Here is a 25440-nt window from a genome sequence, read left to right as displayed (position 1 = left end):
TTAGTTGTATTTATTTTTGTTGGCATCCTGAGGCAACATTAAAGCAAATGCTCAGACAGAGGACTTAATAGATTTTCTGTGTATTACTGTAACATTGTTTTGGGGGTGACTGTTATTATATGCAATAATATGAGGAAGAGAACAAACCATGTTTACAGTCTTTATGCTTTGAGATTGGAATGAAATGTGTTCTAGCGTAAGAATCTCTGTTACTGCCACTGACCTGAATAATCCCAGTGATAAGATTTCTCCTAGGCCCTGGCCAGAAACCCTGGCCAGCCTGTAGATTCTGAGTCCTAATTGTATTTGGGAATGTGTACGGGGGCCTAATTGGATTCTAGCTACATGTGATTTATACAATGAGATATGTATTACTGTTTTCCAGATACACCATTTATGTGGCTTAAATATGTGGCCTTATTAAATAGCTGCATGTTAAGCCCTGGACCAGATGCTAAGAGGAATTTAAAAGAAGGTTAACATCCTCAGGACATTTAGAATTTAAGGAGTTCCTGGGACAAATACGTAAATGACCAGCTATATTAGTGTATAGTACTGAAATGTATCAACTTTAATTTTTAGTTGCAGAAAGTCAGAAATGAATTTATTTTCTATAATATCTAACCCATGGTTAGATAGTATTGCATGTTTCTTTCCTAGAAAATGCAGAATATTATGGTATTTTAAGTCCCTTGCAGAAAATTTTTTAAAGTAAGAGTGAAATATTAAATATATTAAATATTTTTCATAAAAGCCAAAAATATTACCATAAAATGTTTTCTGAATTAAAACAATATTCTTAACTACTCTCAAATTTGGCACTAAGATAAAAGTAAATAAGTGTGGGCTTTTTCTATGTTTTTTCCCCCCATCTACTCCCTATTATTAGAAGGAATGTTCAGAAAATATAGTTATTTAGTAATAAAACTATTTAAAATCTTAGTTTATGTTCATCAGTTGCTCACTACTTTGGTACAAGTAATCAGCTGCCACTGTGATTGCTAAAAATTCATAGGAGGGACAGAAATATACATGGATTTGGCTATCAACCCTTTCTTGAAGCTTCTACAAATTATAGGTAATTTTACTAATATCTCAAACATAATAGTCTTCTATTATGGTATTATAAATTTTGAAAATACTGATTTCAGTTACCAAAGGAAGACACAGTAGCCAAGTGGTGAAAAAACTTTTCTGCACACTACAAGCACATACTTGTTTATTTTCTGAATTTATAACAAAGCTTAAATTCATATAAGGTCAGCACGTACATGATAAAATATTAAACTTTTCCCTTTAGCACAGCTTGAATCCAGAAGCTAGCTTCTCACAGTCATTTTCTTATGGACTAAGGCTTTGGGACAGAGTGATACACAGTAAGCGTTGAGGGTTCGGTTTACAGATGGTTCACATCTGTATTCATCTTTTTAAAGAAACAAGAGCAACAGAGAAGAAGCTGTGTTACAGCGGAAAACGGCCGCCAGTGCCCCTCCGCCGCCCAGCGAGGAGGCCGTGTCCAGCAGCTCTGAGGATGACTCCGGGACCGACCGGGAGGAGGAGGGCTCCGTGTCCCAGCGCTCCACGCCAGTGAAGATGACTGACACGGGCGACAGTGCCAAAGTGACAGAGGTCAGGGGCCGAGGAGAGTGTGCAGTCCGGCGTGAGGCTCATCTCCAAAATCCCGCTTTCAGTTAAAAGGCTGAGAGCAAGAAAAAGTCACATTACCTCACTCACACCTTTCTAATGAACAGTGTTGCAGGCACTGCAGAGATGAATACATTTGGCAAAGACATTACTGAAAATGGTTTCTGAAACGGGTGTTTTTGCTTCCATGTGTAACAGTAAATTTCTTGTCACTTCAGAATTCTTGAGAGAATCCTGTCCCTCTTTGAGCAGCCCATCCACTTATTACTTTGGTACAGTAGCCCATCCGTTTATTCCCTTGCTCAGCACATTGTTGGAATGCAGGGTTTGGATCTAGGCCTCACAATCTTTGCATAACCCCAGTGGGAAGTTCATCCTGTTCAATTCGACATTACCAATATATTGAGGGAAAACAAAAGGCAAGTAAACCACAGAAGAACCAAATTTAGCTTTGGGGAAATTTGCTTTCTAGAAATGGCCAAAAGTCATTAAAGCTAGACGCGTTGCCATGGGTTGGGGTTGGCAAACTACAACCTATTGGCCAAAACATCCTGCTGCCTGTTTTTGTAAATAAAGTTTTATTTACAACCAGCCATGCCTATTTACAGCCATACTTATTTGTTTATATATTGTCTATGGCTGCTCTTGCCCTATAACAGCAACAGAGTTAAGTAGTTATGGCAGAGACAGTATGACCCAAAGAACCTAAAATATTTACTGTCTGGCCCTTTACAGAAAATGTTTGCCAACTTCGGCACTATTCAAAAGCAATTAGTAATTACCTAATAGTTTTTTACCCTAAAATAAACTATTTTAGTGAAAATGAGGTCAGATTTTTAAAAACCATTAACTGAGAAATTTAATGAACCAGGATGAAGAAACATTGTGATTGCCTTTGTGGGAAAATTTACAGGTTCATTTTCTTCATCTTTGGAAATTATTCATATTCTAGATGTCTAAAACTTCTTCCTGGTTCCCTTTTCTTTTGACCCCAGAATGTGGTCCAGCCCATGAAAGAGGTGTATGGAATCAACCTCTCAGATGGCCTCTCAGAAGAAGATCTCTCCATTTATTTAAGGTAAAGTATTTTCATGAGAGATTAAGGACAAATGCAAATGTAATACAATACCTTGTATCTAGTATAATGTTTAAAAATTGAAAATAGTCAACAATACAGAAGGAAGTGAATTCCACTTGGAATAAAATAGCAGCATTTAGGTCAAATTCTGAAACAATTTATATTTGGAGTTAAAGGGCCTACTTACTGCCTGAGACTCTCAGGGCCCCTCAATGATAAAAATTTATGATGCTTACATGTATTTTCACTGCCCGTAAGCTGCAAACTGAAGTTCAAATACATCTCTGCATTCCTGCATTAACAAATCCTCAAGATCAAGTACCTTCTTACAAAATGAACTTGGGATACGGACAGCTGAGGACCTTGTATTCCCTTCAGCTTGGGGTGGGAGTGGAGGCTGAGGAGGGAGAAGGAAGCAGTGATGTAGGGGCACCAATTCAGAATGTTATCGATCCTTTTTAGGAAGACCTAGCTAAAAGGAGGCGATCTACCAAAAGGTATTCCCTGAAATCACGGATATAATTTTGTGTGTCTGTGTGCACTTGCAGAGATTCATAGTTATCAGATTCTCAAATTAATTCCTCACCTAGAAATCCTTAAAACCCTTACGAGACCACTGTAAACGCCCCCTCAACCTAATGTATGCATTAAGAAGACTTAATTATTGCAAGTGAACATGGACCCACTTCATCTAAGTTTGGCTTATGTAAACTGTAATATAAATGAGCACTAACCTCCAGGTCTTTTTTAAGGAGGGTATTTGTTTTGCAGAATCCATTGAACTGGATATTTTCAGCTCTCTGCTTCAAACTAGTAAGATCTGCTGTAGAATATGTGAAATATAGAAATGTACAGCATTTCTTGGCTACAGAAGCACTGGTATGACTGTGCATCACTGTCTTACTCGCAGCCAATTGAGTCATTCAGAACTCAGCCACACCCTCCTCACTCCTGGATACACGGACACGCAGTGACATTCATACACCTGTCACCCTCTGTAGCTCAACTCTTTAGTAGTTGAAGTGGGCCTTCATAAGCAACATGGTCTGGAAGAATGACTTACCTGGGGTTAGTGACTGAGTAATATGACTTTATTTATTGCAGAGAGCATAAGTGTACATGTCAAGGCTGTTCACTTGCTGAAGATAAGAGTTTGGATAAGAGTAATCTAATTTAAAAGTTTTTCATAGTGCTGTACTGATTTAATAATTGGTAGTTTCTTCAGCACTTTTCCTGACTTTTAAAAAAAGCTCATAAAAACTACAAACTGCATCCCTGAGGGGAAGATGGGTGCATGTAGCACAGGCCACACTTCAGATGGGTACACTTGAGATCCAGATCAGTGATCCAACCAGTGGCCCATTGCCAGGCATCCTCTTACCTTGCCCAGCTGGCCTGGGGCGAGTCCCTTTGGCCTTAGCTGCAAGTGGGGATTAGTGTCGTTGGAGGCTTCTCTGAGGGGGATGGGGGGGGCCAGTGGTGCTCAGCAGGTGGTCTCCTCCGTCCCCTCCAGCTCAGATGAAAGTACTCTTCTGAGCGGCTGGCGTAGGTATACCTGGGGATTCCTGTGGTCCTGAGGAAACCAACTCCATGCCCTGGGTGCTTAGCAACATCCTTGCTCCAGGAGATGGATCCCTAGCCCGATCTGGCATTTCCTTGTTGTTTGTCTCACTGCAGACATCCCCGTCCCCGCCACTACCTCACGTTTCCCCATGCTTCCTGCTGCTGTCACCCTTAGATATGCGAGGACTTACAAGATCATCTCCCTGGCTTCAGGAACATTTTGGCTCAAGTTCTGTATCACATTTGAGTAAACAGAATGCAACGAAGTACACGTTTTGTTTCATTCCTATGCCCATGGTTACGACTTACATTTTAACCCATTCCTCCTCCTTTACTTCTCATAAACCCACTCTAACATCAGGCAGTCATTTATAAATCGAGTCTTGTGTCACATAGGGTACTCTTGTGTGCTTTTCTGACGTAAGCATATAACTGTCGTTTGAAGGCCCATATCATTTTGTGCGATCTACTGAATTTGTGGCAGGTAGTTCTTTAGCTTTGTATCTGTTATAATTTGTAGATTTGTGCAGCTGGGGCAGAGTCAACATAACCAAGACAAGAGCAGCCAGCAGTTCTGTTCCAGGTGCCCAGATGGAGTTATAAAATTGTAAGTACTAGATTAGACCTTGTAAAAAAAAAAAATCTTTGTATTCATGCCATTCGGGGTGCTTTTTTTTGAGACTTTATGAGAAAGACATTGTCTTGTCCCCAAATGAGTATAAGCACTAAAGCATCTCCTCCTGGTGTAATACCATATCCGAGGAAAACTGGGTAGCTGTGGGGATGGGGAAGAGGTTGGGAGCCTTGCCTGTGCTTGAAATGCACCCTTTGGAGGTGGGACTGGAGTTGGTGGGGGTTTTCCTCCAGAAACTCTGCTCTCCAGTGGATAGCAGTGGGATGAAAAAACAGCTCTGACCCTGGACACAGGCTCCTCAAATTCAGTACAAGACCCTTGAGGGCAGGAGTGGTTTGTCTTTTCTAGCTCTGTATCTTCACCAGTTCTATTAACTTGCTGTTTAGTGAATAACTTGGAGTTTAGTAAATTCTTAAATAAATAGAACTAGGTTCATATCCTGACTTAACACTCTGCCACTTCTTGTGTTTTTTTACCTTGAGCAAGTAACTTAAGTCCTATGTGGCTCAGTTTCTTTATCTGCAAAATGGGTTAATGGTAGCACCTGCTTCATAGGAGGATGGTGAGGCTGAAATGAAAATGCATACAAAGTGCTTAGATCAGTGTCTGGAATAATCCTCAATACGTTGTGATCATCACCATTGTCCCCTTCTTCTTCATATTTATCATTGTTCTCTGCTTGTTGGGACCAAAGCAAAGGTTGTGACCAGGAGTGGCTCCTGATGCCATATGCTCAGCTGAGTTTCTTCTATAAAAAGGGGTCACTGTGGCGATTAAATGAGGTAGGATATGCAAGGCATCTAGATCAGTGTCTGGCACAGAGTTGACATTTAGTAAATGTTCTCTTCCCTTTTCTTGGTACAACTTTATCAGTTTGTTTAATAAATTATTTGATAGATACTGACTGCCCGACTTCTCCATGTACTACATCTGCAGGTTCCTAATTGTTAAGAGGCTACTATAGTGATCCAGGCAAAGACTGGTGCCTTAGAGAACAGTGGCTGGGAGGATTTTGGAAATGGGATGAATCTAGGAAATATTAAAAAGTGAAATAGACTGGATAGTGAAATAGTTGGATATGGGGAAAAGGCCTTACCAAGGATGGCCGTTAGGTTTTTTGGAAACAATAGGTTTGATTCATTCATTCATTTAGCAAATAGGTATTGAATACCTATTCGGACCTGTGTTAGGACCATTGACAGCTGCCATTTATCAAGGTAAGGAGCACTGTAGGAGGAACCCGTTTGCCTTTCAAGGGGGATCAGAGTGGCCATGTTTAGGAGGCAGTTGAATCAGCTGATCTGGAACTCAGAAAAGAGCCTCTGGGAATGTGAATGCATGTTGGTGATAATTAAGCCACTGGTTAAAGATGACACCACTTAGGAAAAGAGAATAACAGAGTGAGAAAAGGTCTACAGCTGAGTCTTGAGGGGATCTGAGTTTAACGCTGAGGAGAGAGAGAGATGGCTAATCGGAGAAGGGGAAGGAAAACCAAGACTTTTATCACAGCCGCCTCCAAAAGGGCTACTTATCCCTTCTTTCTCTCCCCTTCACTATTTTTTTTCTCTTTTTTAAAAAACATATGAACTATTAACTTAGAGACAGTTTTTCTTTTGTAGGTCTAATTAGCATATGGAAGTATGAGCTCCCAAATGAACTGATATAGATGTGGCCAAAGAAGGAAAGTATTTCAATGTGTTAGTAAAGTAAGAGACTCTCTTAACCAAATTGTATTATTCTAATGATTCTTCCATTAAAATAGTATGGCACAACTTAGGAGGAGCAGGTGATGAAGTGAATGTACCATACAAAATAAAAGGAAAACATGTTCCCGCATTTCCTTCAACACTGTGTCTACTTTGATCTGTAATTGGTCTTGCTGTTAAGTGACTTTTAAATTCCTTTTCTTAAAACATTTAGTTTTTGCTTTTCTGAGTCTTAGCACAGATGAAAACCATGTGAATCTAGGATTTTTTTTAAAACTTTTCCACTTAATTAGTAAAGAATCGAACATGAGTGTCTTGGTGCAGCATCTTCAGCAGGATAACAAAGAGCTTGGTAGGCTCTGCATTATGTTGTCATGGCAACTGCCCAAGAGTGTTGTTTTTTAGTGTGTGTGCACACGTGCTTTAAATTGAAACTGTAACTAGGTTCTTAAAATGTCAGCTATTCAATTTTAAATTTCTAAAGCTATGCCAAAACTAAGAGAAATAAGATTTATATAAGATCCTGGAAATTCTCATCTTATTATGTTTTGGGTTCTGGTATTTTTTAAAATATATTGATAGTAAGTTTATTTTAAGTTTATATACATACATATGTATCGACTCATCTCTGGACAATTCATAATCTTACCAGTTTTTCTTGAAATTATGAGGCAAACCAATACTCCTTTTCTGAATATGAGGTATGCAACAACCAGTGTAAAATATATTGACAGTAAACAATGGGCAAGGAGCCAGTGGATTAGGGGCTCCTGAAGCAGAGGTGCAGAAACCTGGATGGGGAGCTGGGCACGGTCACCCAAGCTCTTGCAGGACATTTCTTAGAAGCAGATGTTAAACCGCAAACTAGTCAATGTCTGCACCGGCAGCCCAAACACTCATAGCTGTATTCTGTGTGAGTGTGACCCTCCCTTCAACTCATGCCACTCCCTAAGTGTATGGGTGGTGATTAGGGAGAAATGACATCAGCCAACATTTCCTGAGCAGTGTGTGATGGGCACTATGCTATGTACCTTAATCTGTATTAACTCAATTCTCACAATAACTCTAGGAAGTAGGTCTTAACTATCATCTTCATTTTACAGATGGGGAAAGTGAAGCACAGAGAAGTTATGTCACTTTCCCAAGGTCAAACAGCTAGCAAGTGGAGGAACCAGGATTCAAACCCAGACGAGCCGGCTGTCCATCACTAAGCTATAAATGCCTAGTGTTACCAGCTGCTCTTATACCCACAGTGGTAAAAATACTGGGTTATTAGTGTGAACAACCCTCATTTTGATCTTCTGACATGCTCTGGTTTGTAGGCAGCTCTGTATGCAGACATAATGTTTCAGCCCCAATGAGCTTGAAAATTGTTTCTAGTATTTAAAGAGAATATACCTTTACTCTTTTCCTGGTACCCAGCATATTGTCCCAAATGTAGACACGCTTCCTGGGCAAGCATACTTTGCTTGACTCATAACATGATGTGGAGGTTGTTTACGCCATCATGAGAACAGTGCTACTGCTATTTAGAGTTACTGTCATCCTAGTAAGTTGTAGGTTCTTAGAGGGCAGCCCATCTTTGTGTTCCCTGCTGCCTCCTGAATAGTACCTAAATCGAGTGCTCAGTAAATGTTTGTTGAAATGTACTGACTCTCACCCCCCACCCCTCCCTTTACCATCAGAGCCTGCATGGGGCCCCATGAGCATCCCTAGAAGCCCACCTCACCCATCCTTGAACACTTTTTAGTTCTTCCCCTATTCTATTTCCTGCTCATAAGCCCTCTGCCCTCTCCTGCCTTCTGATAGAGGAAAAAAGTAAGCACACCAAGGTTTGAGCATTTTTTCTCTCTGTCCTGCTTCCACTTGCACCTGTGACCAAATGCAGAATGAGAAGGGCCTGCGTGGAAGGACTCGCTGTGCCAGGGAGGGCGGGGTGCTGTGCAGCCCAGCGGTGGTTTGCTGTATTCATGCCAGACCACCCTGCCCTCATTGTACACTCCCACCAGTTCTGAGGAGTTTTTAACTAAGCAGCAAGTGCCAATCAGTGTAGGTTAAAAAGAACATGAACACGCCTATTATTAGTGCCTGCTATTCCATGGTTCACCTATTCTAGGAACATGTCTCACTTGTTTAAAACTTACCTCTAAGAAGTGGTTCAAAATGTAATACATAGAGTTTGGGTAAAACGTGTCTAATTTAGGATTCTTCCAATGCAGGATGAACTAAATAAGTGTGTTTACTGTTTTAGGATCGTAAGGTTGAGTTTATTCCCTGAGTACATCTCACAATAAGTAGCATTTACTGACCTTAGAGGGAATGCCCCTGGGAATGGGCTTCTGCCAGGGGAAGCATTTCACAAATCAGAGCGTGCTGTTAACACAGTCAGAATTAGGGCACCTTTTCACACCGATGAGGTGAGCATGACACTAGGCCATGATTAGCTCAACTTTGTTGACTTTTCACCTATCGTTTTCAGTGATGAGTCCCTACATACAAGTCACTCTCTGGGGTTCCCCACCCCCGCTCCTGCCTCATTGATTTCAGCTAGTCCTCTGCAGATAACGCTGTCTTCTCTGCTGCAGGCTAAAGAAGTATTTCTGCCTTAATGGGTCACTCTTGTTATCTTTCCCAAACACCCGGGAGTACAGTCTTTAAAGGTTTAAGGATTAGAGCAGTTGGGAGGCAGTGATCAATGATTAATCAGCTAATTCCCTCCACAGGTGGGAGATGGTAGGTGACAACAATTCCTCAGCCCAAGGAAACTAGGCTGTGACCTCTTCCCTCACCCCAGAAATTACAACTAAGTCTTTCTTTCTCTTTGATTCTGGCCTTTACTTTTCTCTCTTTAACCCTCTCCGGCTTTTCTTATAAATACTTTTCTAATTATCTTTCTGCTTTCCCCTTACTCCCTATTTCTTTTACTTTCACTTCTACTTTCTCTCTTTTCCCCTCTTTTTCTTTTTTCATTCTCTCTCCAACCCCGCCAGGGTATTTTTAGCTCTTTTTATTTTTAAATACAGTTCTCTCTCCACAACACAAATTTCCTTCCTGTATTTTCAGACAGTGCTTTCCAGATTGTAATCCTGGACTCATTAGTGGGCCATGAAATTAATTTAGTAGGCCTCCACGTAACAAAATGAAACAAAACTGAACTGAATCCAGTAGAAGGCTCCAGTGCATGGCACATAGTATGGTTAAGTTTTGTTTCATGAAATTTTATTTCTATACATAAATATAGCATTGTGTACCAATTTGCCATGCAAAGTGCATTTCTCACTGTGGATAACAGTCACAGGTTGGATTTATATGAATGCACCTTTTCTGAAACCACATAAATTAAAAATCTTAACTCTGTTCCTTATATCTAGGCACTTAATGAATGTATGTTGATTGAATGAAAATATGTGTGAATGATTCCTGTTGAGAATAATTAGGCAAAGAGAAGAGAGAGGTCACGAAGAAAAGGCGTCAGGAACCATGAGGGGTTTCTGTGCTGTATCCAAAGTGGGTAAAATAAATTCAGGCCTTGGAAAATACACTCTTGTTACTGACAGTGAATTGAGAGCTGGGATGACCAAACAAGGGAAGGAGGTGGCAGGAAGCTACAGCTGAAAGTCAAAATGAAAAGCTGTTAGATTGATGGATAAAGGAAAAACAGAAAAAAGTTGAATGCCTCTTTGTTTGAATATTATCTACAATAGCACTATGTATACTATGTAAAACAAGAAAATTTAATGCAACAGGGTGAATTTTTTGTACCTTTCAGAGTAGGCTATCCTGAAAGGTTTCTAGCATATAAGGAATAATAAATGGAAATTTAATTGTAGGTACTTGTGTAATTAATGTATCTAAAATGACTTCGATATTTTAGAAATTTAGTATATTGACTATTTTTTTTTGGTGACTACAAAGCATACCATTTATGGGGATTCCGTAGGTTCACATGAGGACTTGAGTACCTCCCCTTAATATGGGTTTTTCTTTTTTTCCAAGAACCTAGCTAGCACTTCTATAAGGTAAGGTATACTTACCTTCTAGGTAAGGCATTATAGGCATTAAATGACAGGTATTTATTGACTGTTCACTATGTTCCAGGTTGGGTGTACATACAGTAATACACAGTTGAGTGAGATATAGTCCCTGCCTCTGAGGGTTTACATTGACCCGGGGGCGGGGGGGGGTGGTGGTCAGTGATTCCAGGTGTAGGAGGTGCTGTGAAGGTGTTAGCAGAGGAGGCTCTGGGGGTGCAGAGAAGAATCCAAATCAGACAGATTCCTGGGCAAGCTGACCCTCAGGCTAAATTCTAAGGGAAAAATGGAGTTGCCCGGTTGAAGAAGGCAGAGGGGGCAGAGGGTCAAGACCACACACTGCTTTTGGAGACCCATGTGGAATTCTGTGTCTAGTGCAAGGGGATTGTCAGCAAGGAGGCCAGAGAGACAGACTGGCAGGAACAAGATCAGAAAGAGATGCTAAGTGAGAGAGAGTGACCCTTGTCCTAGAAGCCTGTTTTAATCAGGGGAGTGATAAAGGTCACTCTGGAAATAGCATGGAGAATGGATTGGAGAGAGATAAACAGCATATCTGTTGGAAACATCAGGACAAGAAAGTGATTGGAGTCTGCTTGCTATTGGCAGTTGAAATAAAGAAAGGGATTTATTTTGTAAAGGTAGACTCTGTAGGGCTTGGTAAATTTTGGTAATGGATTAGATGTGAGGAATGTGTTAGAGGCAGGAGTTTTCTAGCTTAGTTGAGTAGGTCTGGTTACCAGGATTGGAAGTACATGACAAACGTAAGTTTGGGAGCTAAGGTCGTTCGTTTGCGACAATAATAGGGTCAAGATGATTTGTCTGGGGCTCAAGAGGTTTTAGATTAGAGAGATTCAGTAATTTTGTGGGGTTTTTTCTGCTCTTGATTTAAAAAGCAAGTAAGTTAAATTTTGTATCTTTCTCTAATGGGGGTCTAAGTTAAATAGGTTATTATACATGGTTTTTAAATTTTCTTGAGATCCACGGTCCGATTAAAAGGAAAAATATCCTTCAATTACTGATAGAGATGAATTTATTAGGGTTTTAAATGTATTTTTAGCCCATAAAGCACTGACTTATTTTTTTTACATGAGCAAGCAGGTTAATCCTGGGGGAACAGATTTGCATATCTGATACAGCCATGTGAGGGTTATTACTCATTGGTTTTCTTAGCTCTGCATACAAGAATCACATTTTGTAACTGTTTAACCTTTTGTTATTTTGTTAGTTTACCAGTTATCATCAATTCTGTGTATGGAAGGTGAGTGGGATGGTTTCGGGCAGATGGAGTGGTTATTGAGCCTTGTGCTGTGTCACCGTGCCTTCCTGACAGCCTTTCCTTTTGCACAGTGATGATGTGTGCCCAGGTATGATGTATTCATTGCCCTTGTCTTCTCTGAGCTTATGCAAGAAGTCTTTCCAGTTAAGATAAAATTTGGGTTGAAATACAACAAAAACCATTTTAATTTTATATTTAAATGTAGGTCTGTCATCCTACGTGTGACTCAGAACCCCTTGGGGCTTTTACACATGATTTTAAAAATAAAGTACATATCCCATCAAGTCCTAATTGTGTTTAAAATCCACCAACAGGCATCAATAGTCTTTTAATGTTGTATCATAATTTTCTGTGGTTAACATTTTAGTATTATTATTCATTTTCCTTATGGTTTTATGAAGAAATTTGAAGAAAACTACCATGCAAATCAATTACATTATATTTTCAAAATTAAAGGTACGCTCATATTTTGTAATCACCCTTCTTCCATCCCTCTCAATTTATGGGAACAGAAAGTCCTTGGTTAAAAAAAAAGAAAAAAAAAAACCCCACTATGTGGTATTTTTAATCTGAAATTAATCTAAAAAAAACTGTTACTTGAGGCAAGGCTTAACTGCCTTTGGGTCCCCAGTCCCTAGCATAATACCTTGTGTGCAGTAAGCATTAAATAAATTATGAATGAATAATATTTGATATTCAGTAGTTTTACCTCTTTAAGGAATATCATGCAGTAGTTAAGTGTGAGGGAGGAAAAGGGAGAAATGTGTTAACAAATTGAAGCAAACGGCAAGACAAATGATAAATATTTGTAAGTTTTTATTTCACTATAGTATATTTTCAGTTTTAGATGTAATAACACAGAGTTCTTGGCAGGTCTCTCATGATTTTCTCAATTGACAAACCACTGATGTCCTTATTAGTTAATTTATACATTATGTTAGTAGGACAGGCTAAAATAGGATCATGATTTTCTTTTTAAATTTAATTTTGTCCAGCTTTATTAAGATATAATTGACATATAGCATGTGTAAGTTTAAGGTGTACAATGTAATGATTTGATATCTGTATATACTGCAAAATGGTCACCATAATAAGGTTAATTATTACAACCATCACCTCACCTAGTTAAAATTGTATGTGTGTGTGTGTGTGTGTGGTGAGAACTTTTAAAATCTATTCTCTTAGCAACTTTCAATACACAATACAGTATTATTAACTATAGTCACCATGCTGTACATTGCATCTCCAGAACTTATTTATCTTATGAGTTTGTACCTTTTGACCACCTTCACTCATTTCCCCTATCCCTCACCCCCTGTCTCTGGCAACTACCTACCAATCTGTTCTGTTTCTGAGTTCAGTTTTTGTTTTTGTTTTTGTTTTTGTGTTGGAGGAGGTGGTTAAGATTCCACCTATTAGTGAGATCATATGGTATTTGTCTTTGTCTGTCTGACTTACTTCACTGAGGCATAGTGCCCTCAAGGTCCATCCATTTAACAAAAGGCAAGATTTCCTTCTTTTTTTTTTTTTATAGCTAAATAATATTCTTTGTGTATATATAACACATCTTTATCCATTCATCCATTGATGGACACTTAGGTTGCTTTCATGTCTTGTCTATTGTAATTAATGTTGCAATGAACAGGGGGGTGCATATATCTTTTTGAGTTAGTGTTTTTGTTTTCTTCAAATAAATAGCCAGAATTGTGATTGCTGAATCATATGGTAGTTCTATTTTGAATTTTTAGGGGAACCTCCATACTGTTTTCCATAGTGGCTGCACCAATTTATATTCCCATTAATATGTACAAGGGTTCCCTTTTCTCCACATTCTCGCCAGCACTTATCTCTCCTTTTTTTTTTTTTTTTATAAATTTATTTATTTATTTACTTTTGGCTGCATTGGGTCTTTGTTGCTGTGTGCAGGCTTTCTCTAGTTGTGGTGAGTGGGGGCTACTCTTTGTTGCGGTGTGCGAGGGCTTCTCATTGTGGTGGCTTCTCTTGTGGCAGAGCAGGGGCTCTAGGCACATGGGCTTCAGTAGTTGTGGCTCACAGGCTCTAGAGTGCAGGCTCAGTAGTTGTGGCACATGGGCTTAGTTGCTCTGCAGCATGTGGGATCTTCCTGGACCAGGGCTCGAACCCGTGTCCCCTGCATTGGCAGGTGGATTCTTAACTACTGCACCACCAGGGAAGCCCTATCTCTCCTTTTTGATAATATTCTAATAGGTGTGAGGTGATATCTCATCATGGTTTTGATTTTCATTTCCCTGATGATTAGTGATGTTGAGCACCTTTTCATGTTCCTGTTGGCCATTTGTATGTCTTCTTTGGAAAAATATCTGTTCAAGTCCTTTGCCCATTTTTTAGTTGGATTATTTGTTTTTGTGCTATTGAGTGGTATGAGTTCCCTATATATTTTGGCTATTAACCCCTTATGAGATAACGTGGTTTGCAAATATTTTCTCATTCCATAGGTTGCCTTTTCATTTTGTTGATCACTTCTTTTACTGTACAGAAGCTTTTTAGTTGGATATAGCCCCATTTGCTTATTTTTGCTTTTGTTGCTTGTGCTTTTGGTGTCATATCCATAAAATCATTGACAAGACCGATATCAAGGAGCTTTTCTCCTATGTTTTATTCTAAGAGTTTCATGGTTTCAGGCCTAACATTTAAGTCTTTAATCCAATTCTGCTTTTGTGTGTGATGTAAGAAAGGGGTCCACTTTCAATTGTTTTTGGATGTGAATATCCAGTTTTCCGAGCATTATTTACTGAAGAGATTATCTTTTCTCCATTGACTATTCTTGGCTCCCTGGCCAAATATTACTAGACTGTGTATGGATAGGTTTATTTCTGAGCTCTCAATTCTGTTCTGTCAGCCTATGTGTCTGTTTTTATGCCAGTACCATACTGTTTTGATTATCATAGCTTAGTAATATGGTTTGAAATCAGGAAGTGTGATGCCTCCAGTTTTTGTTTTTTGTTTTTAATATTTATTTATTTATTTATTTGGCTGCGCCAGTTCTTAGTAGCAGCATGTAGGATTGTCATTGCTGTGTGGGGGATCTTTTAGCTGTGGCATGTGAGCTCTTAGTTGTGGCATGTGGAATCTAGTTCCCTGACCAGGGATCGAACCTGGGCCCCCTGCATTGGGATCCTGGAGTCTTAACCACTGGACCACAGGGAAGTCCCGATGCCTCCAGTTTTGTTTTGTTTTTTTTTAATTCTTCTTTCTCAGGATTGCTTTGGCTTTTTGGGATCTTCTGTGGTTCCATAAAAAATTTTGAATCATTTATTTCTATAAAAAATGCCATTGGAATCTTAACAGAGATTGTAATGAATCTATAATTACTTTTTAACATTATTTATTCTTCCAGACCATGAACACTGGATACTTTCCATTGAATTATGTTTTCTTCAGTTTCTTTCATCAGTGTCATGTACTTTTCATTGTACAGCTCTTTTACCTCCTTGGTTAAATTTATTCCTAAGTACTTTATTGTTTTTGATGCTATTGTAAAGGGGATTGTTTTATTTCTTTTTCAGATAATTCATTGTTAGTGTATAGAAACTTAACTGGTTTTTTGTATCTTGATTTATTATCCTGCAAATTTACTGAATCCATTTATCAGTTTTTTCCTGGAGTTTTTAGGATTTTCTATCTATATATCAACTGCAAATAGAAGTAATTTTACTTCATCCTTTCTGATTTGGATCCCTTTTACTCCTTTTTCTTGCCTTATTGTTCTGGCTAGGATTTTCAGTACTGTGTTGAATAGGAGTGGTGAGAGTGGGCACCCTTGTCTTGTTCCTGATCTTAGAGAAAAATCTTTCAACCTTTTATCATTGAGTCTGTTAGCTGTGGGCTTGTCATATATGGTCTTTATTATGTGGAGGTATGTCCCTTCTATGCACAACTTGTTGAGAGTTTTTATCATGAATGGATGTTGAATTTTGTCACATGCATCTATTGAGATGTCATGTGATTTTTGTCTTTCATTCTATTAATGTGATGTATCACATTTATTGATTTGCATATGTTGAACCATCCTTGCATTCCAAGGATGAATCCCACTTGATCGTGGTGTATAATAACTTTAATGTACTGTTGAATTTGATTTGCTAGCGTTTTGTTGAGAATTTTTGTACCTATATTCATTGAGGATATCAGCCTGTAGTTTTCTTTTCTCGTAATGTCCTCATCTGGCCTTGGTATCAGGGTAATGCTGGCCTCATAAAATGAGTTTGGGAGTGTTCCCTCTTCAATTTTTTAGAAGTGTTTGAGAGATTGGTATTAATTCTTCTGTAAATTTTCGGTAGAAATCACCAGTGAAACCATCTGGTCCTGGGCTTTGCTTTGTTGGGAGGTTTTTATTACTGATTCAATCTTCTTACTCATTATTAGTTCATATTTTCCATTTCTTCATGATTCAGCCTTGGTAGGTTGTATGTTTCTAGGAATTTATCCAGTTCTTCTAGATTGTCCAGTTTGTTGGTGTATATCAATTGTTTATAGTTGTCTTGTATGATGAGCCTTTGTATTTCCATGATATCAGTTGTAATGTCTCCTCTTTCATGTATAATTTTATTGATTTTGGTCCTCTTTTCTCCTTGGTTATTATAGCTGAAAATTTATGTGTTTTGTTTATATTTTCAGAGAACCAGCCTTTGGTTTTGTTAATCTTTTCCATTATTTTCCTATTCTCTATTTCATTATTTCTGCTTTAATCTTTATTATTTCCTATCTTCTGCTAACTTCTGGTTTAGTTTGTTCTTTTTCTAGTTCCTTGAGGTGTAAAGTTAGATTGAGATCTTTCTTTTTTCTCGATAAATGTGTTTCTGTCTGTAAACTTGCCTCTTAGAACTTCTTTTGCTGCATCCCATGAGTTTTTTGGTATGTTAGTTTATATTCTTGTTTGTCTCAAGATATTTTTTACTTCCCTTTTGATTTCTTCTTGATCCATTGGCTGTTCAGGAGTGTGTTGTTTAATTTACATGTCTTTGTGAGTTTTTCAGCTTTTCTCCTGTTATTTTTAGTTTCATTCCATTGTGGTCAGAAAAGATACTTGATGTAATTTCTGTCTTTTGAATTTGTTGAGAGTTGTTTTATGACTTGTCATATCATCTAGCCATGAAAATGTTCCATGTGCTCCTGAGAAGAATGTATATTCTGCTGCTGTTGGATGGAATGTTCTGTATATGTTTCTTAGGTATATTTGTTTAATAGTGTTCAAATCCTGTTTTTTAATTTATTTTCTGTCTGGATTATCTATCCATTATTGAGAGTAGGGTATTAATGTCCCCTACTATTATTGTATTGCAGTTTATTTCTCCTTTTAGTATTTGCTTTACATATTTAAGTGCTCCGATGTTGGATGCATGACTATTTACAATTTTTGTGTCTTCTTGGTGGATTAACTCCCTTTATCATTGTATAATGACTTTCATCATCTCTTTTGACCATTTTTAACTTAAATTCTATTTTGTTTGGTATAGGTATAGGGACTTCTGCTTTCTTTTGGTCACCAATTGCTTGAAATATCTTTTTCCATCCCTTCACTCTCAGTCTTTGTGTGTCCTTAAAGCTTAATTGCGCTTCTTGGTAGGCAGCATATCATTGGATCTTCTTTTTTAATTTATTCAGCCACTCTGTGTCTTTTGATGGGAGAATTTAATCCATTTAAAGAAATTATTCATAGGTAAGGACTTACTATTGCCATTTTGTTCATTGTTTTGTAGATCTTTTGTTCCTTGCTTCCTCTCTTGCTGTCTTCCTCTGTGATTTGATGACTTTTTGTAGCAATATACTTTGACTCCTTTATCACAGTCTTTTTTGTGTCTACTACAGATTTTTCCCTGTGGTTACCACGAGACTTACAGAAGATACATTTGCAGCATCCTATTTTAAGGTGATAATAACTTCAACAGCATGCAGAAACTTTATACTTTTACATCTCCCCCGCCACCCGTTATGTGGCAGTAGGTTACTGATGGTATGATTTACACCTTTTTAATATTATATACCCAATAACAAATTATTCTAGTTATGGTTATTTTTAATATTTTTTTTAACTTTTAAAGTAGAGTTGCATGCAAGTTATGCACCACCATTACAACATTAGAGAATCTGACTTTGACTATATATTTATATTACCAGTGAGATTTACACATTCATATGTTTTCACAGTGTTAATTAGTATCCTTTTATTTCCACTGCCCAGCGAGCTCCCTGGCCAGACAGGGCCACCAGCTCAGCTCTGCAGATGCAAAGAGCCTCTGGCTGGGATCTGTGTTCAGTTGTAGCTGCAGGGAGGAATATGTTCTGCCAGGATTTGAGTGCTGATTACTGTAAGCCCTGCCCCCCTTCTCCATTTCTCTCTGATTCTCCATGATCAAGCTCCAGAGATTGCCCCAGTGATCCCTGTGAGGTGAGACCCAAGTGGGACCCCTGGGAAGTACCCTGCAGGGCTGGGGGAGCTGGATGTTTACTTTGGGCTCTTTTTTTCCCCCACTGTAGAAACTATAGACCTGGCGTCCCTCTTGTGTGGCCTTGTGACTATCCTGGGGATGAGCAGTGCAGTCAGAGTGTAGCCATTCCTCTTATTCTTCTAATGCTTTCCTTCTTGGTCTCTGTGGGTCCAGGGGGGGTGCTTCCACTTCACCCCCTGGATTCTGGGATTTTCACAATGGTGACTTGTCTAAGGATAGTTGCTAGTTGGTTTTCTTGTGAGGGGGATGATGTTGGGGACAACCTACATTGCCATCTTGATCCATGATTTTCTTATTTTCAGTTCAAATTGCTGAAGCTCTTCAAAAGAATCCCTTGATCAACATGCCTAGAATTGAATCAAGATTTCTTGATTTGATTTCCATTTGCCTATTGTTTCTAAATACATGAAACCCTAAAAGTTTTGCTTTCTTTTTGTATTTAACTTACTCTTAGAATCTTACAATTTAAAAAAATTATGGCAGTTTGATCTCAGTTGGAAAGAAGGGAAATTTTTACATTTAAAAAAATCTTCCTTCTCAAACCCACTTTCCATTTGCTTGCAAAAACACTCTTTATAAGATGGTTTACATCCATTAGTAAAGGGTCACAGTTTCTATTCTGTATGTGTGATGTCACCAAAACACTAATTAAGCCCCAGAATATCTGAATAAAATGTATCCTGTCCTTATGCAGGAAAAAAGAGGACTTGAGACTATCTTGACTTTCTTAACCATTTTGTCTTACTATTTATAATTGTGTTAGAAGTTCATTACTTAATGTCAAAATTAAGTCAGTGCTTTTTAAGCATTGTACATCAAAGTAATATCTCTTTAAAGATAAAACTCTTTCAGGCTTATTTCAAAAGATGAATAGCTAAATTGGTAGTTCATTTATCATGTGGTTAGAAAATAGGAAAGTAAATTGACTAGTTAATATGTTCGGATACATTTACTTTCAGTAATAGAGTAGAGGTAGGAAAAAAAATTCTGATAATCTCAGAAACGTCAGTAAATGTTTAGATAAAGAGCAAAAATATAATTTTAGGTATCTTTTTGGGAACTCTAAATAAAATTATATTTGAAGCTTCTCAGACCAATAACTTTGTCCTTTATACTGTCTTCTACTCATTATTACTCTTACTTGTCCAAAGATTTTGCTTTTACGTATTTCAAACAGTTTTAACACAGTAGGTATTATTCTTCTTGGATTTTCTCATGCTGTAACAAAATCAGTTATTGGTTTATTTATATATCATGTAGATGATATAATTAAATTGAATTTATTGTTGTTTACTAGTTTATTATTTCATTTTAGTGTTTAATTTCTGTTTTTACATATGGAATCTTGGATATTTCCCAACAGTCTCATCATGAGAAAATCAATTGGTGTCATCTGAATTCTTCACATACTTCTTTCCTCCCAAAAGCCATCTGTAATGGCTTCTAGAGATAAATGGCTTCTAGAGATACATAGATAACAGTCAGATTTGTGTGGAAAGGTGCAAGACAGCATTCTCAGAATGTCCCATTCGTGTACACATGTGTGTTTAGCATATTAGGACTGTGAAATTTGGGAACTGGAAGATGTTTAGGGGTCACTGGACTCAGTCCTCTGATTTTCTGAGAAAACAAGGCCTGGAGAGGGTCTGCGGCTCATTCAGAGTTACAGAACTCTTAACTGATAAAGCCGGGACTCAACTTAATTTCTTTGGGACTTAAACCCAAAGTCCAGTAACATGATAGCCTGAGCCAGGCAGCTGGAATTTCTCCAACCCATACTCCTATTGGGTGCAGCTAAAAGTGGGGGAGCCTCCCACAGGCAGCATGGACAGTAACAAATAGTGACAACTAGCACCTCACCACCAAAGGAAGAAAAAGACAACACTAAAAAGCATAAAGCAGTGAGGCTCAAAATGTGGTTTGCAAACTCCTGGGGAGTCCTCCAGCCCCCACTGAGTCAAGTCCTTCTCTGGCCTGGCTCCTATAATGAATGCACCTCCATCCCAGGCAGGCTTTCAGCATTGGGACGGCCATGAGGGAAGGGGCAAGGGCCTGGGAAGGGGGGTGGGGGGTGGGGAGAGGCAGGCCAGTTAATGAAGCAATAAAAATTTTAAGTAAGTATCAACCCTTAAATGTATGTCTTTCTAGTATTCTTTGGGGCAAAATGGGAGATACACATAAAAGACTTCTGTTGTATATCAAAATATGATGGTTGTCAAGGAAAAGCACATGTGAGAGCTGAACTCATCACTTTTTTCATAGAACACCAATTAAAATAATGACTGACAAACTATGGTTCTTCAGACGAGTATTTGGCAGACATTTTTTCAAAAATGAACAGAGTAAGCCTGTCACTTCAAGAAAAACAATTGCAAGTATTTGTTACAAGTGATAAAGTTAGATATTTCAAGCCAAAATCAGAATTTTGGAAAACTTATATCCACCATCATTAGCAATACTTACTTAAAGGTTTTTCTGGTGAGATGGTAACAATCTTAACAAATGTGATTTTTTTTGATATTGTGTAATGAAATGTCTTACATTTGGAAGATCTTCATAACTCAGTGAGTCAATATTGTCCAAATGACCATTGCATGCTATTAAAAAAATCATCCATGAATAAGAAAACCCATTCCAAGTGTAAGACAGACCAATGGGTTTTAAGATAAAAGCACATGTAAAGTTCATTGACATGATTTCAGATTCTACACTGCAACTAACCTTTAAGAAATTTGTCAAGTTTTGCTGTAGCATCAAAGAAAAATATCCTCAATTATCTGGGAAGACTATTAAAATACTTCTTCCTTTTCCAATTACATGTCTCTGTGAAGTCAGATTTTCCTCATTATACTTCAGCCAAAACAATGTATTATGACTGATTCAGCCAGAAGCAGATTTGAGAATTCAGTTGTTTTCTCTTATACCAGACATTGAAGAGGTTTGCTAACATGTAAAACATCACTTCCTTTTAAATTTTCTTTTGTTTTGGAAAATATTTTTCATTAAACTATTTGTGTTAATATTTATTAGGTTTTTTATTGTTACTTTTTAAAATTTATTTATTTATTTATTTATTTTTGGCTGCGTTGGGTCTTTGTTGCTGCACGTGAGCTTTCTCTAGTTGCGGCGAACAGGGGCTTACTCTTCTCTGTGGTACACAGGCTTCATATTGTGGTGGCTTCTCTTGTTGTGGAGCACGCTCTAGGTGTGCAGGCTTCAGTAGTTGTGGCTCTCGGGCTCTAGAGCACAGGCTCAATAATTGTGGCACATGGGCTTAGTTGCTCCATGGCATGTGGGATCTTCCCAGACCAGGGCTCAAACCCATGTCCCCTGCATTGGCAGGCAGATTCTTAACCACTGCACCACCAGGGAAGTCCCTATTATTGTTACTTTTAAGTGAATTAATAGATTTTAAAAATTTCTCATACAGTAAATATCAGTAGCTATAACCCAATAAACCAAAGCTTTTTGGGATCCTAAATAATGCTTTTAAGAGTATAAAGGGGTCCTGAGACTAAAAAGGTGTAGAATATTTGACTGTTTATGTCCGTATGCAGCACTAAGGCAACCAAGGCATTACTACATTATAGCTTTGTTCAGTCCTTACCAGAGGAGTGATATTCCTGACCAGTTGAAGAAATGTTTCTTTTCTATAGTTTTGTTTATTTAAGGAATTAAGGAAGCAAATAGTTCTGAGACCCCCTGATTCATTGGTTCCTTTATTCACTTGCTCACTCCTTCATTCAATGGCTTTTTTCACAGAACTAGAACAAAAAGTTTTTAAATTTGTATGGAAACACAAAAGACCCCAAATAGCCAAAGCAATCCTGAGAAAGAAAAACGGAGCTGGAGGAATCAGGCCCCTGACTTCAGACTATACTACAAAGCTACAGTTATCAAAACAGTATGGTACTGGCACAAAAACAGACACATAGGTCAATGGAACAGGATAGAAAGCCCAGATATAAACCTACACATCTATAGCCAATTAATCTATGACAAAGGAGGCAAGAATATACAATGGAGAAAAGATAGTCCTTTCAATAAGTGGTGCTGGGAAAACTGGACAGCTGCATATAAAAGAAAGGGAATGTTCTAATTTCAAACACCATACACAAAAATAAACTCAAAACGGATCAAAGACCTAAATGTAAGACTGGACGCTATAAAACTCCTAAAGGAAAACATAGGCAGAATGCTCATTAACATAAATTGCAGTAATATCTTCTTTGATCCATCTCCTAGAGTAAACAATAAAGTAAACAAGTGGGACCTAATTAAACTTAAAAGCTTCTGCACAGCAAAGGAAACCATAAACAAAATGAAGAGACAACCCACAGAATGGGAGAAAATATTTGCAAACAAAGAGACCGACAAGGGATTAATCTCCAAAATGCACAAACAGCTCCATATCAAAAAAAACAACCTGTGGCTCCATATCAAAAAAAACAAACAACCCGATCAAAAAATGGGCAGAAGATCTAAATAGACATTTCTCCAAAGGAGACATACAGATGGCCAAAAAGCACATGAAAAGATGCTCAACATCAATAACTATCAGAGAAATGCGAATCAAAACTACAATGAGGTATCACCTCACACCAGTCAGAATGGACATTACTTAAAAAATCGACAAATAATGCTGAAAAGGGTGTGGAGAAAAGGGAACCCTCCTACACTGTTGGTGGGAATGTAAATTGGTACAACCACTGTGGAGAACAGTATGGAAGTTCCTTAAAAAACTAAAAATAGAACTACCATATGATCCAGCAATCCCACTCCTGGGCATATACCCTGAGAAAACCATAATTCGAAAAGATACACACACCCAAAGTTCAGAGCAGCACTATTCACAATAGCCAAGACATGGAAGCAACCTAAACGTCCATGGACAGAGGAATAGATAAAGAAGATGTATATATATACCATAAGAAGATGTATATATATACCATAAGCAGCAACATGGATGGACCTAGAGATCATACTAAGTGAAGTCAGATAGAGAAAGACAAATATCATATGATATCACTCACGTGGAATCTAATTTTTAAAAAAATGATACAAATCAATTTTTTTTTACAAAACAAACAGACTTACAGAAAACAAATTTATGGTTACCAAAGGGGAAATGTTGGGAGGAGGGAAAAATCAGGAGCTTAGGATGAACATACACACACACTGCTATTTATAAGATAGATAACCAGCAAGGACTTACTGTAGAACACAGGGAACTCTATTCAGTATTCTGTGATAACCTATATGAGAGAAGAATCTGAAAAAAAATGAATATATGTATATGTATAACTGAATCACTTTGCTGTACACCTGAAACTAATACAACATTGTAAATCAACTATACTCCAATAAAATTAAAAAATTACATAGAGTGCTTATTGTATTGCGGAAGTCACAAGGAAGGATACAAATATGCACTAGAATGTTGCCTGTTTAATCATAACAGATGGTCTTCCTCCTGCACTGCACACACTGAAAGCCCCAAGGGGTATAAGAGCCAAACTGTTTTTTCACTCGTAGAATAAATTGTTTAATGCCTTCGGCAAAGAGCCCTTGCCACAAAGCTCGTTAGTGAACAGTTACATCATGAAAGTTCTCTCTCATCTCATTAAAATATAAAATTGATTCAGAAGTGAGAACGTATACTCACAAATATGTTCTGCAAAAGACAAGTCTTTGTCTCAGGGAAGATGCTTGTGGGCCTGGCTGGCTGTGATTGTTGCAGTTCCCTCAGTATCAGAAAGAGCGTGATGCAGAGAAGCAGTCTGTTAAGAACAGAAAGACTGCCATGAGAGATGAGATCATGTTCTCTGAATACCCAAGGGCATGCTTACATTTTACTTTTCAGATAAGATGCTTAGAAAGGCTTTATTTACTTAAACCAAGCTGCTAAAATTTTGCAGACCTTTCTCATGTGCAGGCTTGGTTAATTTTTCATGTCACATGAAGTGTTGAGATAGCTGGGAGTATTTATCTCAGAGCATAGAATCATGTGATCATTCCCTCAAGTAATACTTGAATTACCGTCCAGTGAAGCAGGGCTTTTTCAAGTTGTTTTGGGATCAATAAGTGGAACGTATAGGGAGGAAGATTTAGGGTCACTGAAGAGAAAACCTTTTCAACAATTAGAGCTATCAACAATGACATGTATGGATGGACCTAGAGACTGTCATACAGAGTGAAGAAAGTCAGAAAGAGAAAAACAGATATCGTATATTAACATATATATATGTGGAATCTAGAAAAATGGTACAGATGAACCGGTTTGCAAAGCAGAAATAGAGACAACAGATGTAGAGAACAAACGTATGGACACCAAGGGGGAAAGCGGGATGGGGGGGTGGTGGTGGGATGAATGGGGAGATTGGGATTGACATGTATACACAAATATGTATAAAATAGATAACTAATAAGAACCTGCTGTATAAAAAATAAAATAAAAATTTCAAAAAACAATGACATGTAAACATTCCATTATGAAAAGTCATGAGTTTTTCTATCACTGAGAGTCCTCAAGTAGAGGCTGGATAACCTTCTACCAGCAGTGTTGTAGAGTTTCTTCTTGTAATCTGAGGTTGGATAAGATGATTTGGAAGGAAGGTCATCTCTAGGATTCTGTAATTATCATTATCACAGCCGTGAGACATCTGCTGGGTGGGATCATTAGCAGAAAGTACGTGATTTATTCACATATTTATTAAGCACCTACTATGTGTCAGACACTGTTCTAGACACTGGAGATACAGTAAAGAACAAGACTGACAAGGTCTCTCAAGGCATTTATGTCCTAAGATAGGCAGACAAGCACTGAACTAATAAGACAATTTCATATTAGGATAAATGCCTTGAAGAGCACAAACCAGGATGATGGGAGAGAGTGGTTGGGGCAGGTGAGAGTCAGGAGCTGCTTTAAATTAGGTTTGGAGGGAAAGTCTCCTTGAGGAGTTGAGGTTTGAACTGAGACCTGAATGCAGAGGAGGCATCTGTCCTGAGATGACTGGTGAA

At 38.1% G+C, this 25440-nt stretch overlaps 1 protein-coding gene and 1 long non-coding RNA gene across 2 annotated transcripts in view; one reads left to right on the top strand and one right to left on the bottom strand.

Moving 5' to 3' along the window:
• FIG4 (FIG4 phosphoinositide 5-phosphatase) overlaps window positions 1-25440 on the top strand; it is a 127755-nt gene that overhangs the window by 83558 nt on the left and 18757 nt on the right. The window contains exons 20-22 of the mRNA XM_036872062.1: window positions 1434-1629; window positions 2640-2722; window positions 4806-4892. Of these exons, the coding sequence (XP_036727957.1) occupies window positions 1434-1629; window positions 2640-2722; window positions 4806-4892 (366 nt within the window). The remainder of the gene's footprint in view (window positions 1-1433; window positions 1630-2639; window positions 2723-4805; window positions 4893-25440) is intronic.
• On the bottom strand, window positions 1613-24165 carry LOC118905395. The gene is made up of 3 exons (XR_005022216.1): window positions 24086-24165; window positions 10181-10236; window positions 1613-1699 (listed from the first exon to the last, which is right to left on the bottom strand). It is a non-coding gene; the product is annotated as an uncharacterized LOC118905395 (long non-coding RNA).

Source organism: Balaenoptera musculus, chromosome 12 (assembly GCF_009873245.2).
Source record: "Balaenoptera musculus isolate JJ_BM4_2016_0621 chromosome 12, mBalMus1.pri.v3, whole genome shotgun sequence".
NCBI classification, from domain to species: Eukaryota; Metazoa; Chordata; class Mammalia; order Artiodactyla; family Balaenopteridae; genus Balaenoptera; species Balaenoptera musculus.
Note: the sequence above shows the minus strand (reverse complement) of the source record. Positions and strands in the feature narration are given on the sequence as shown.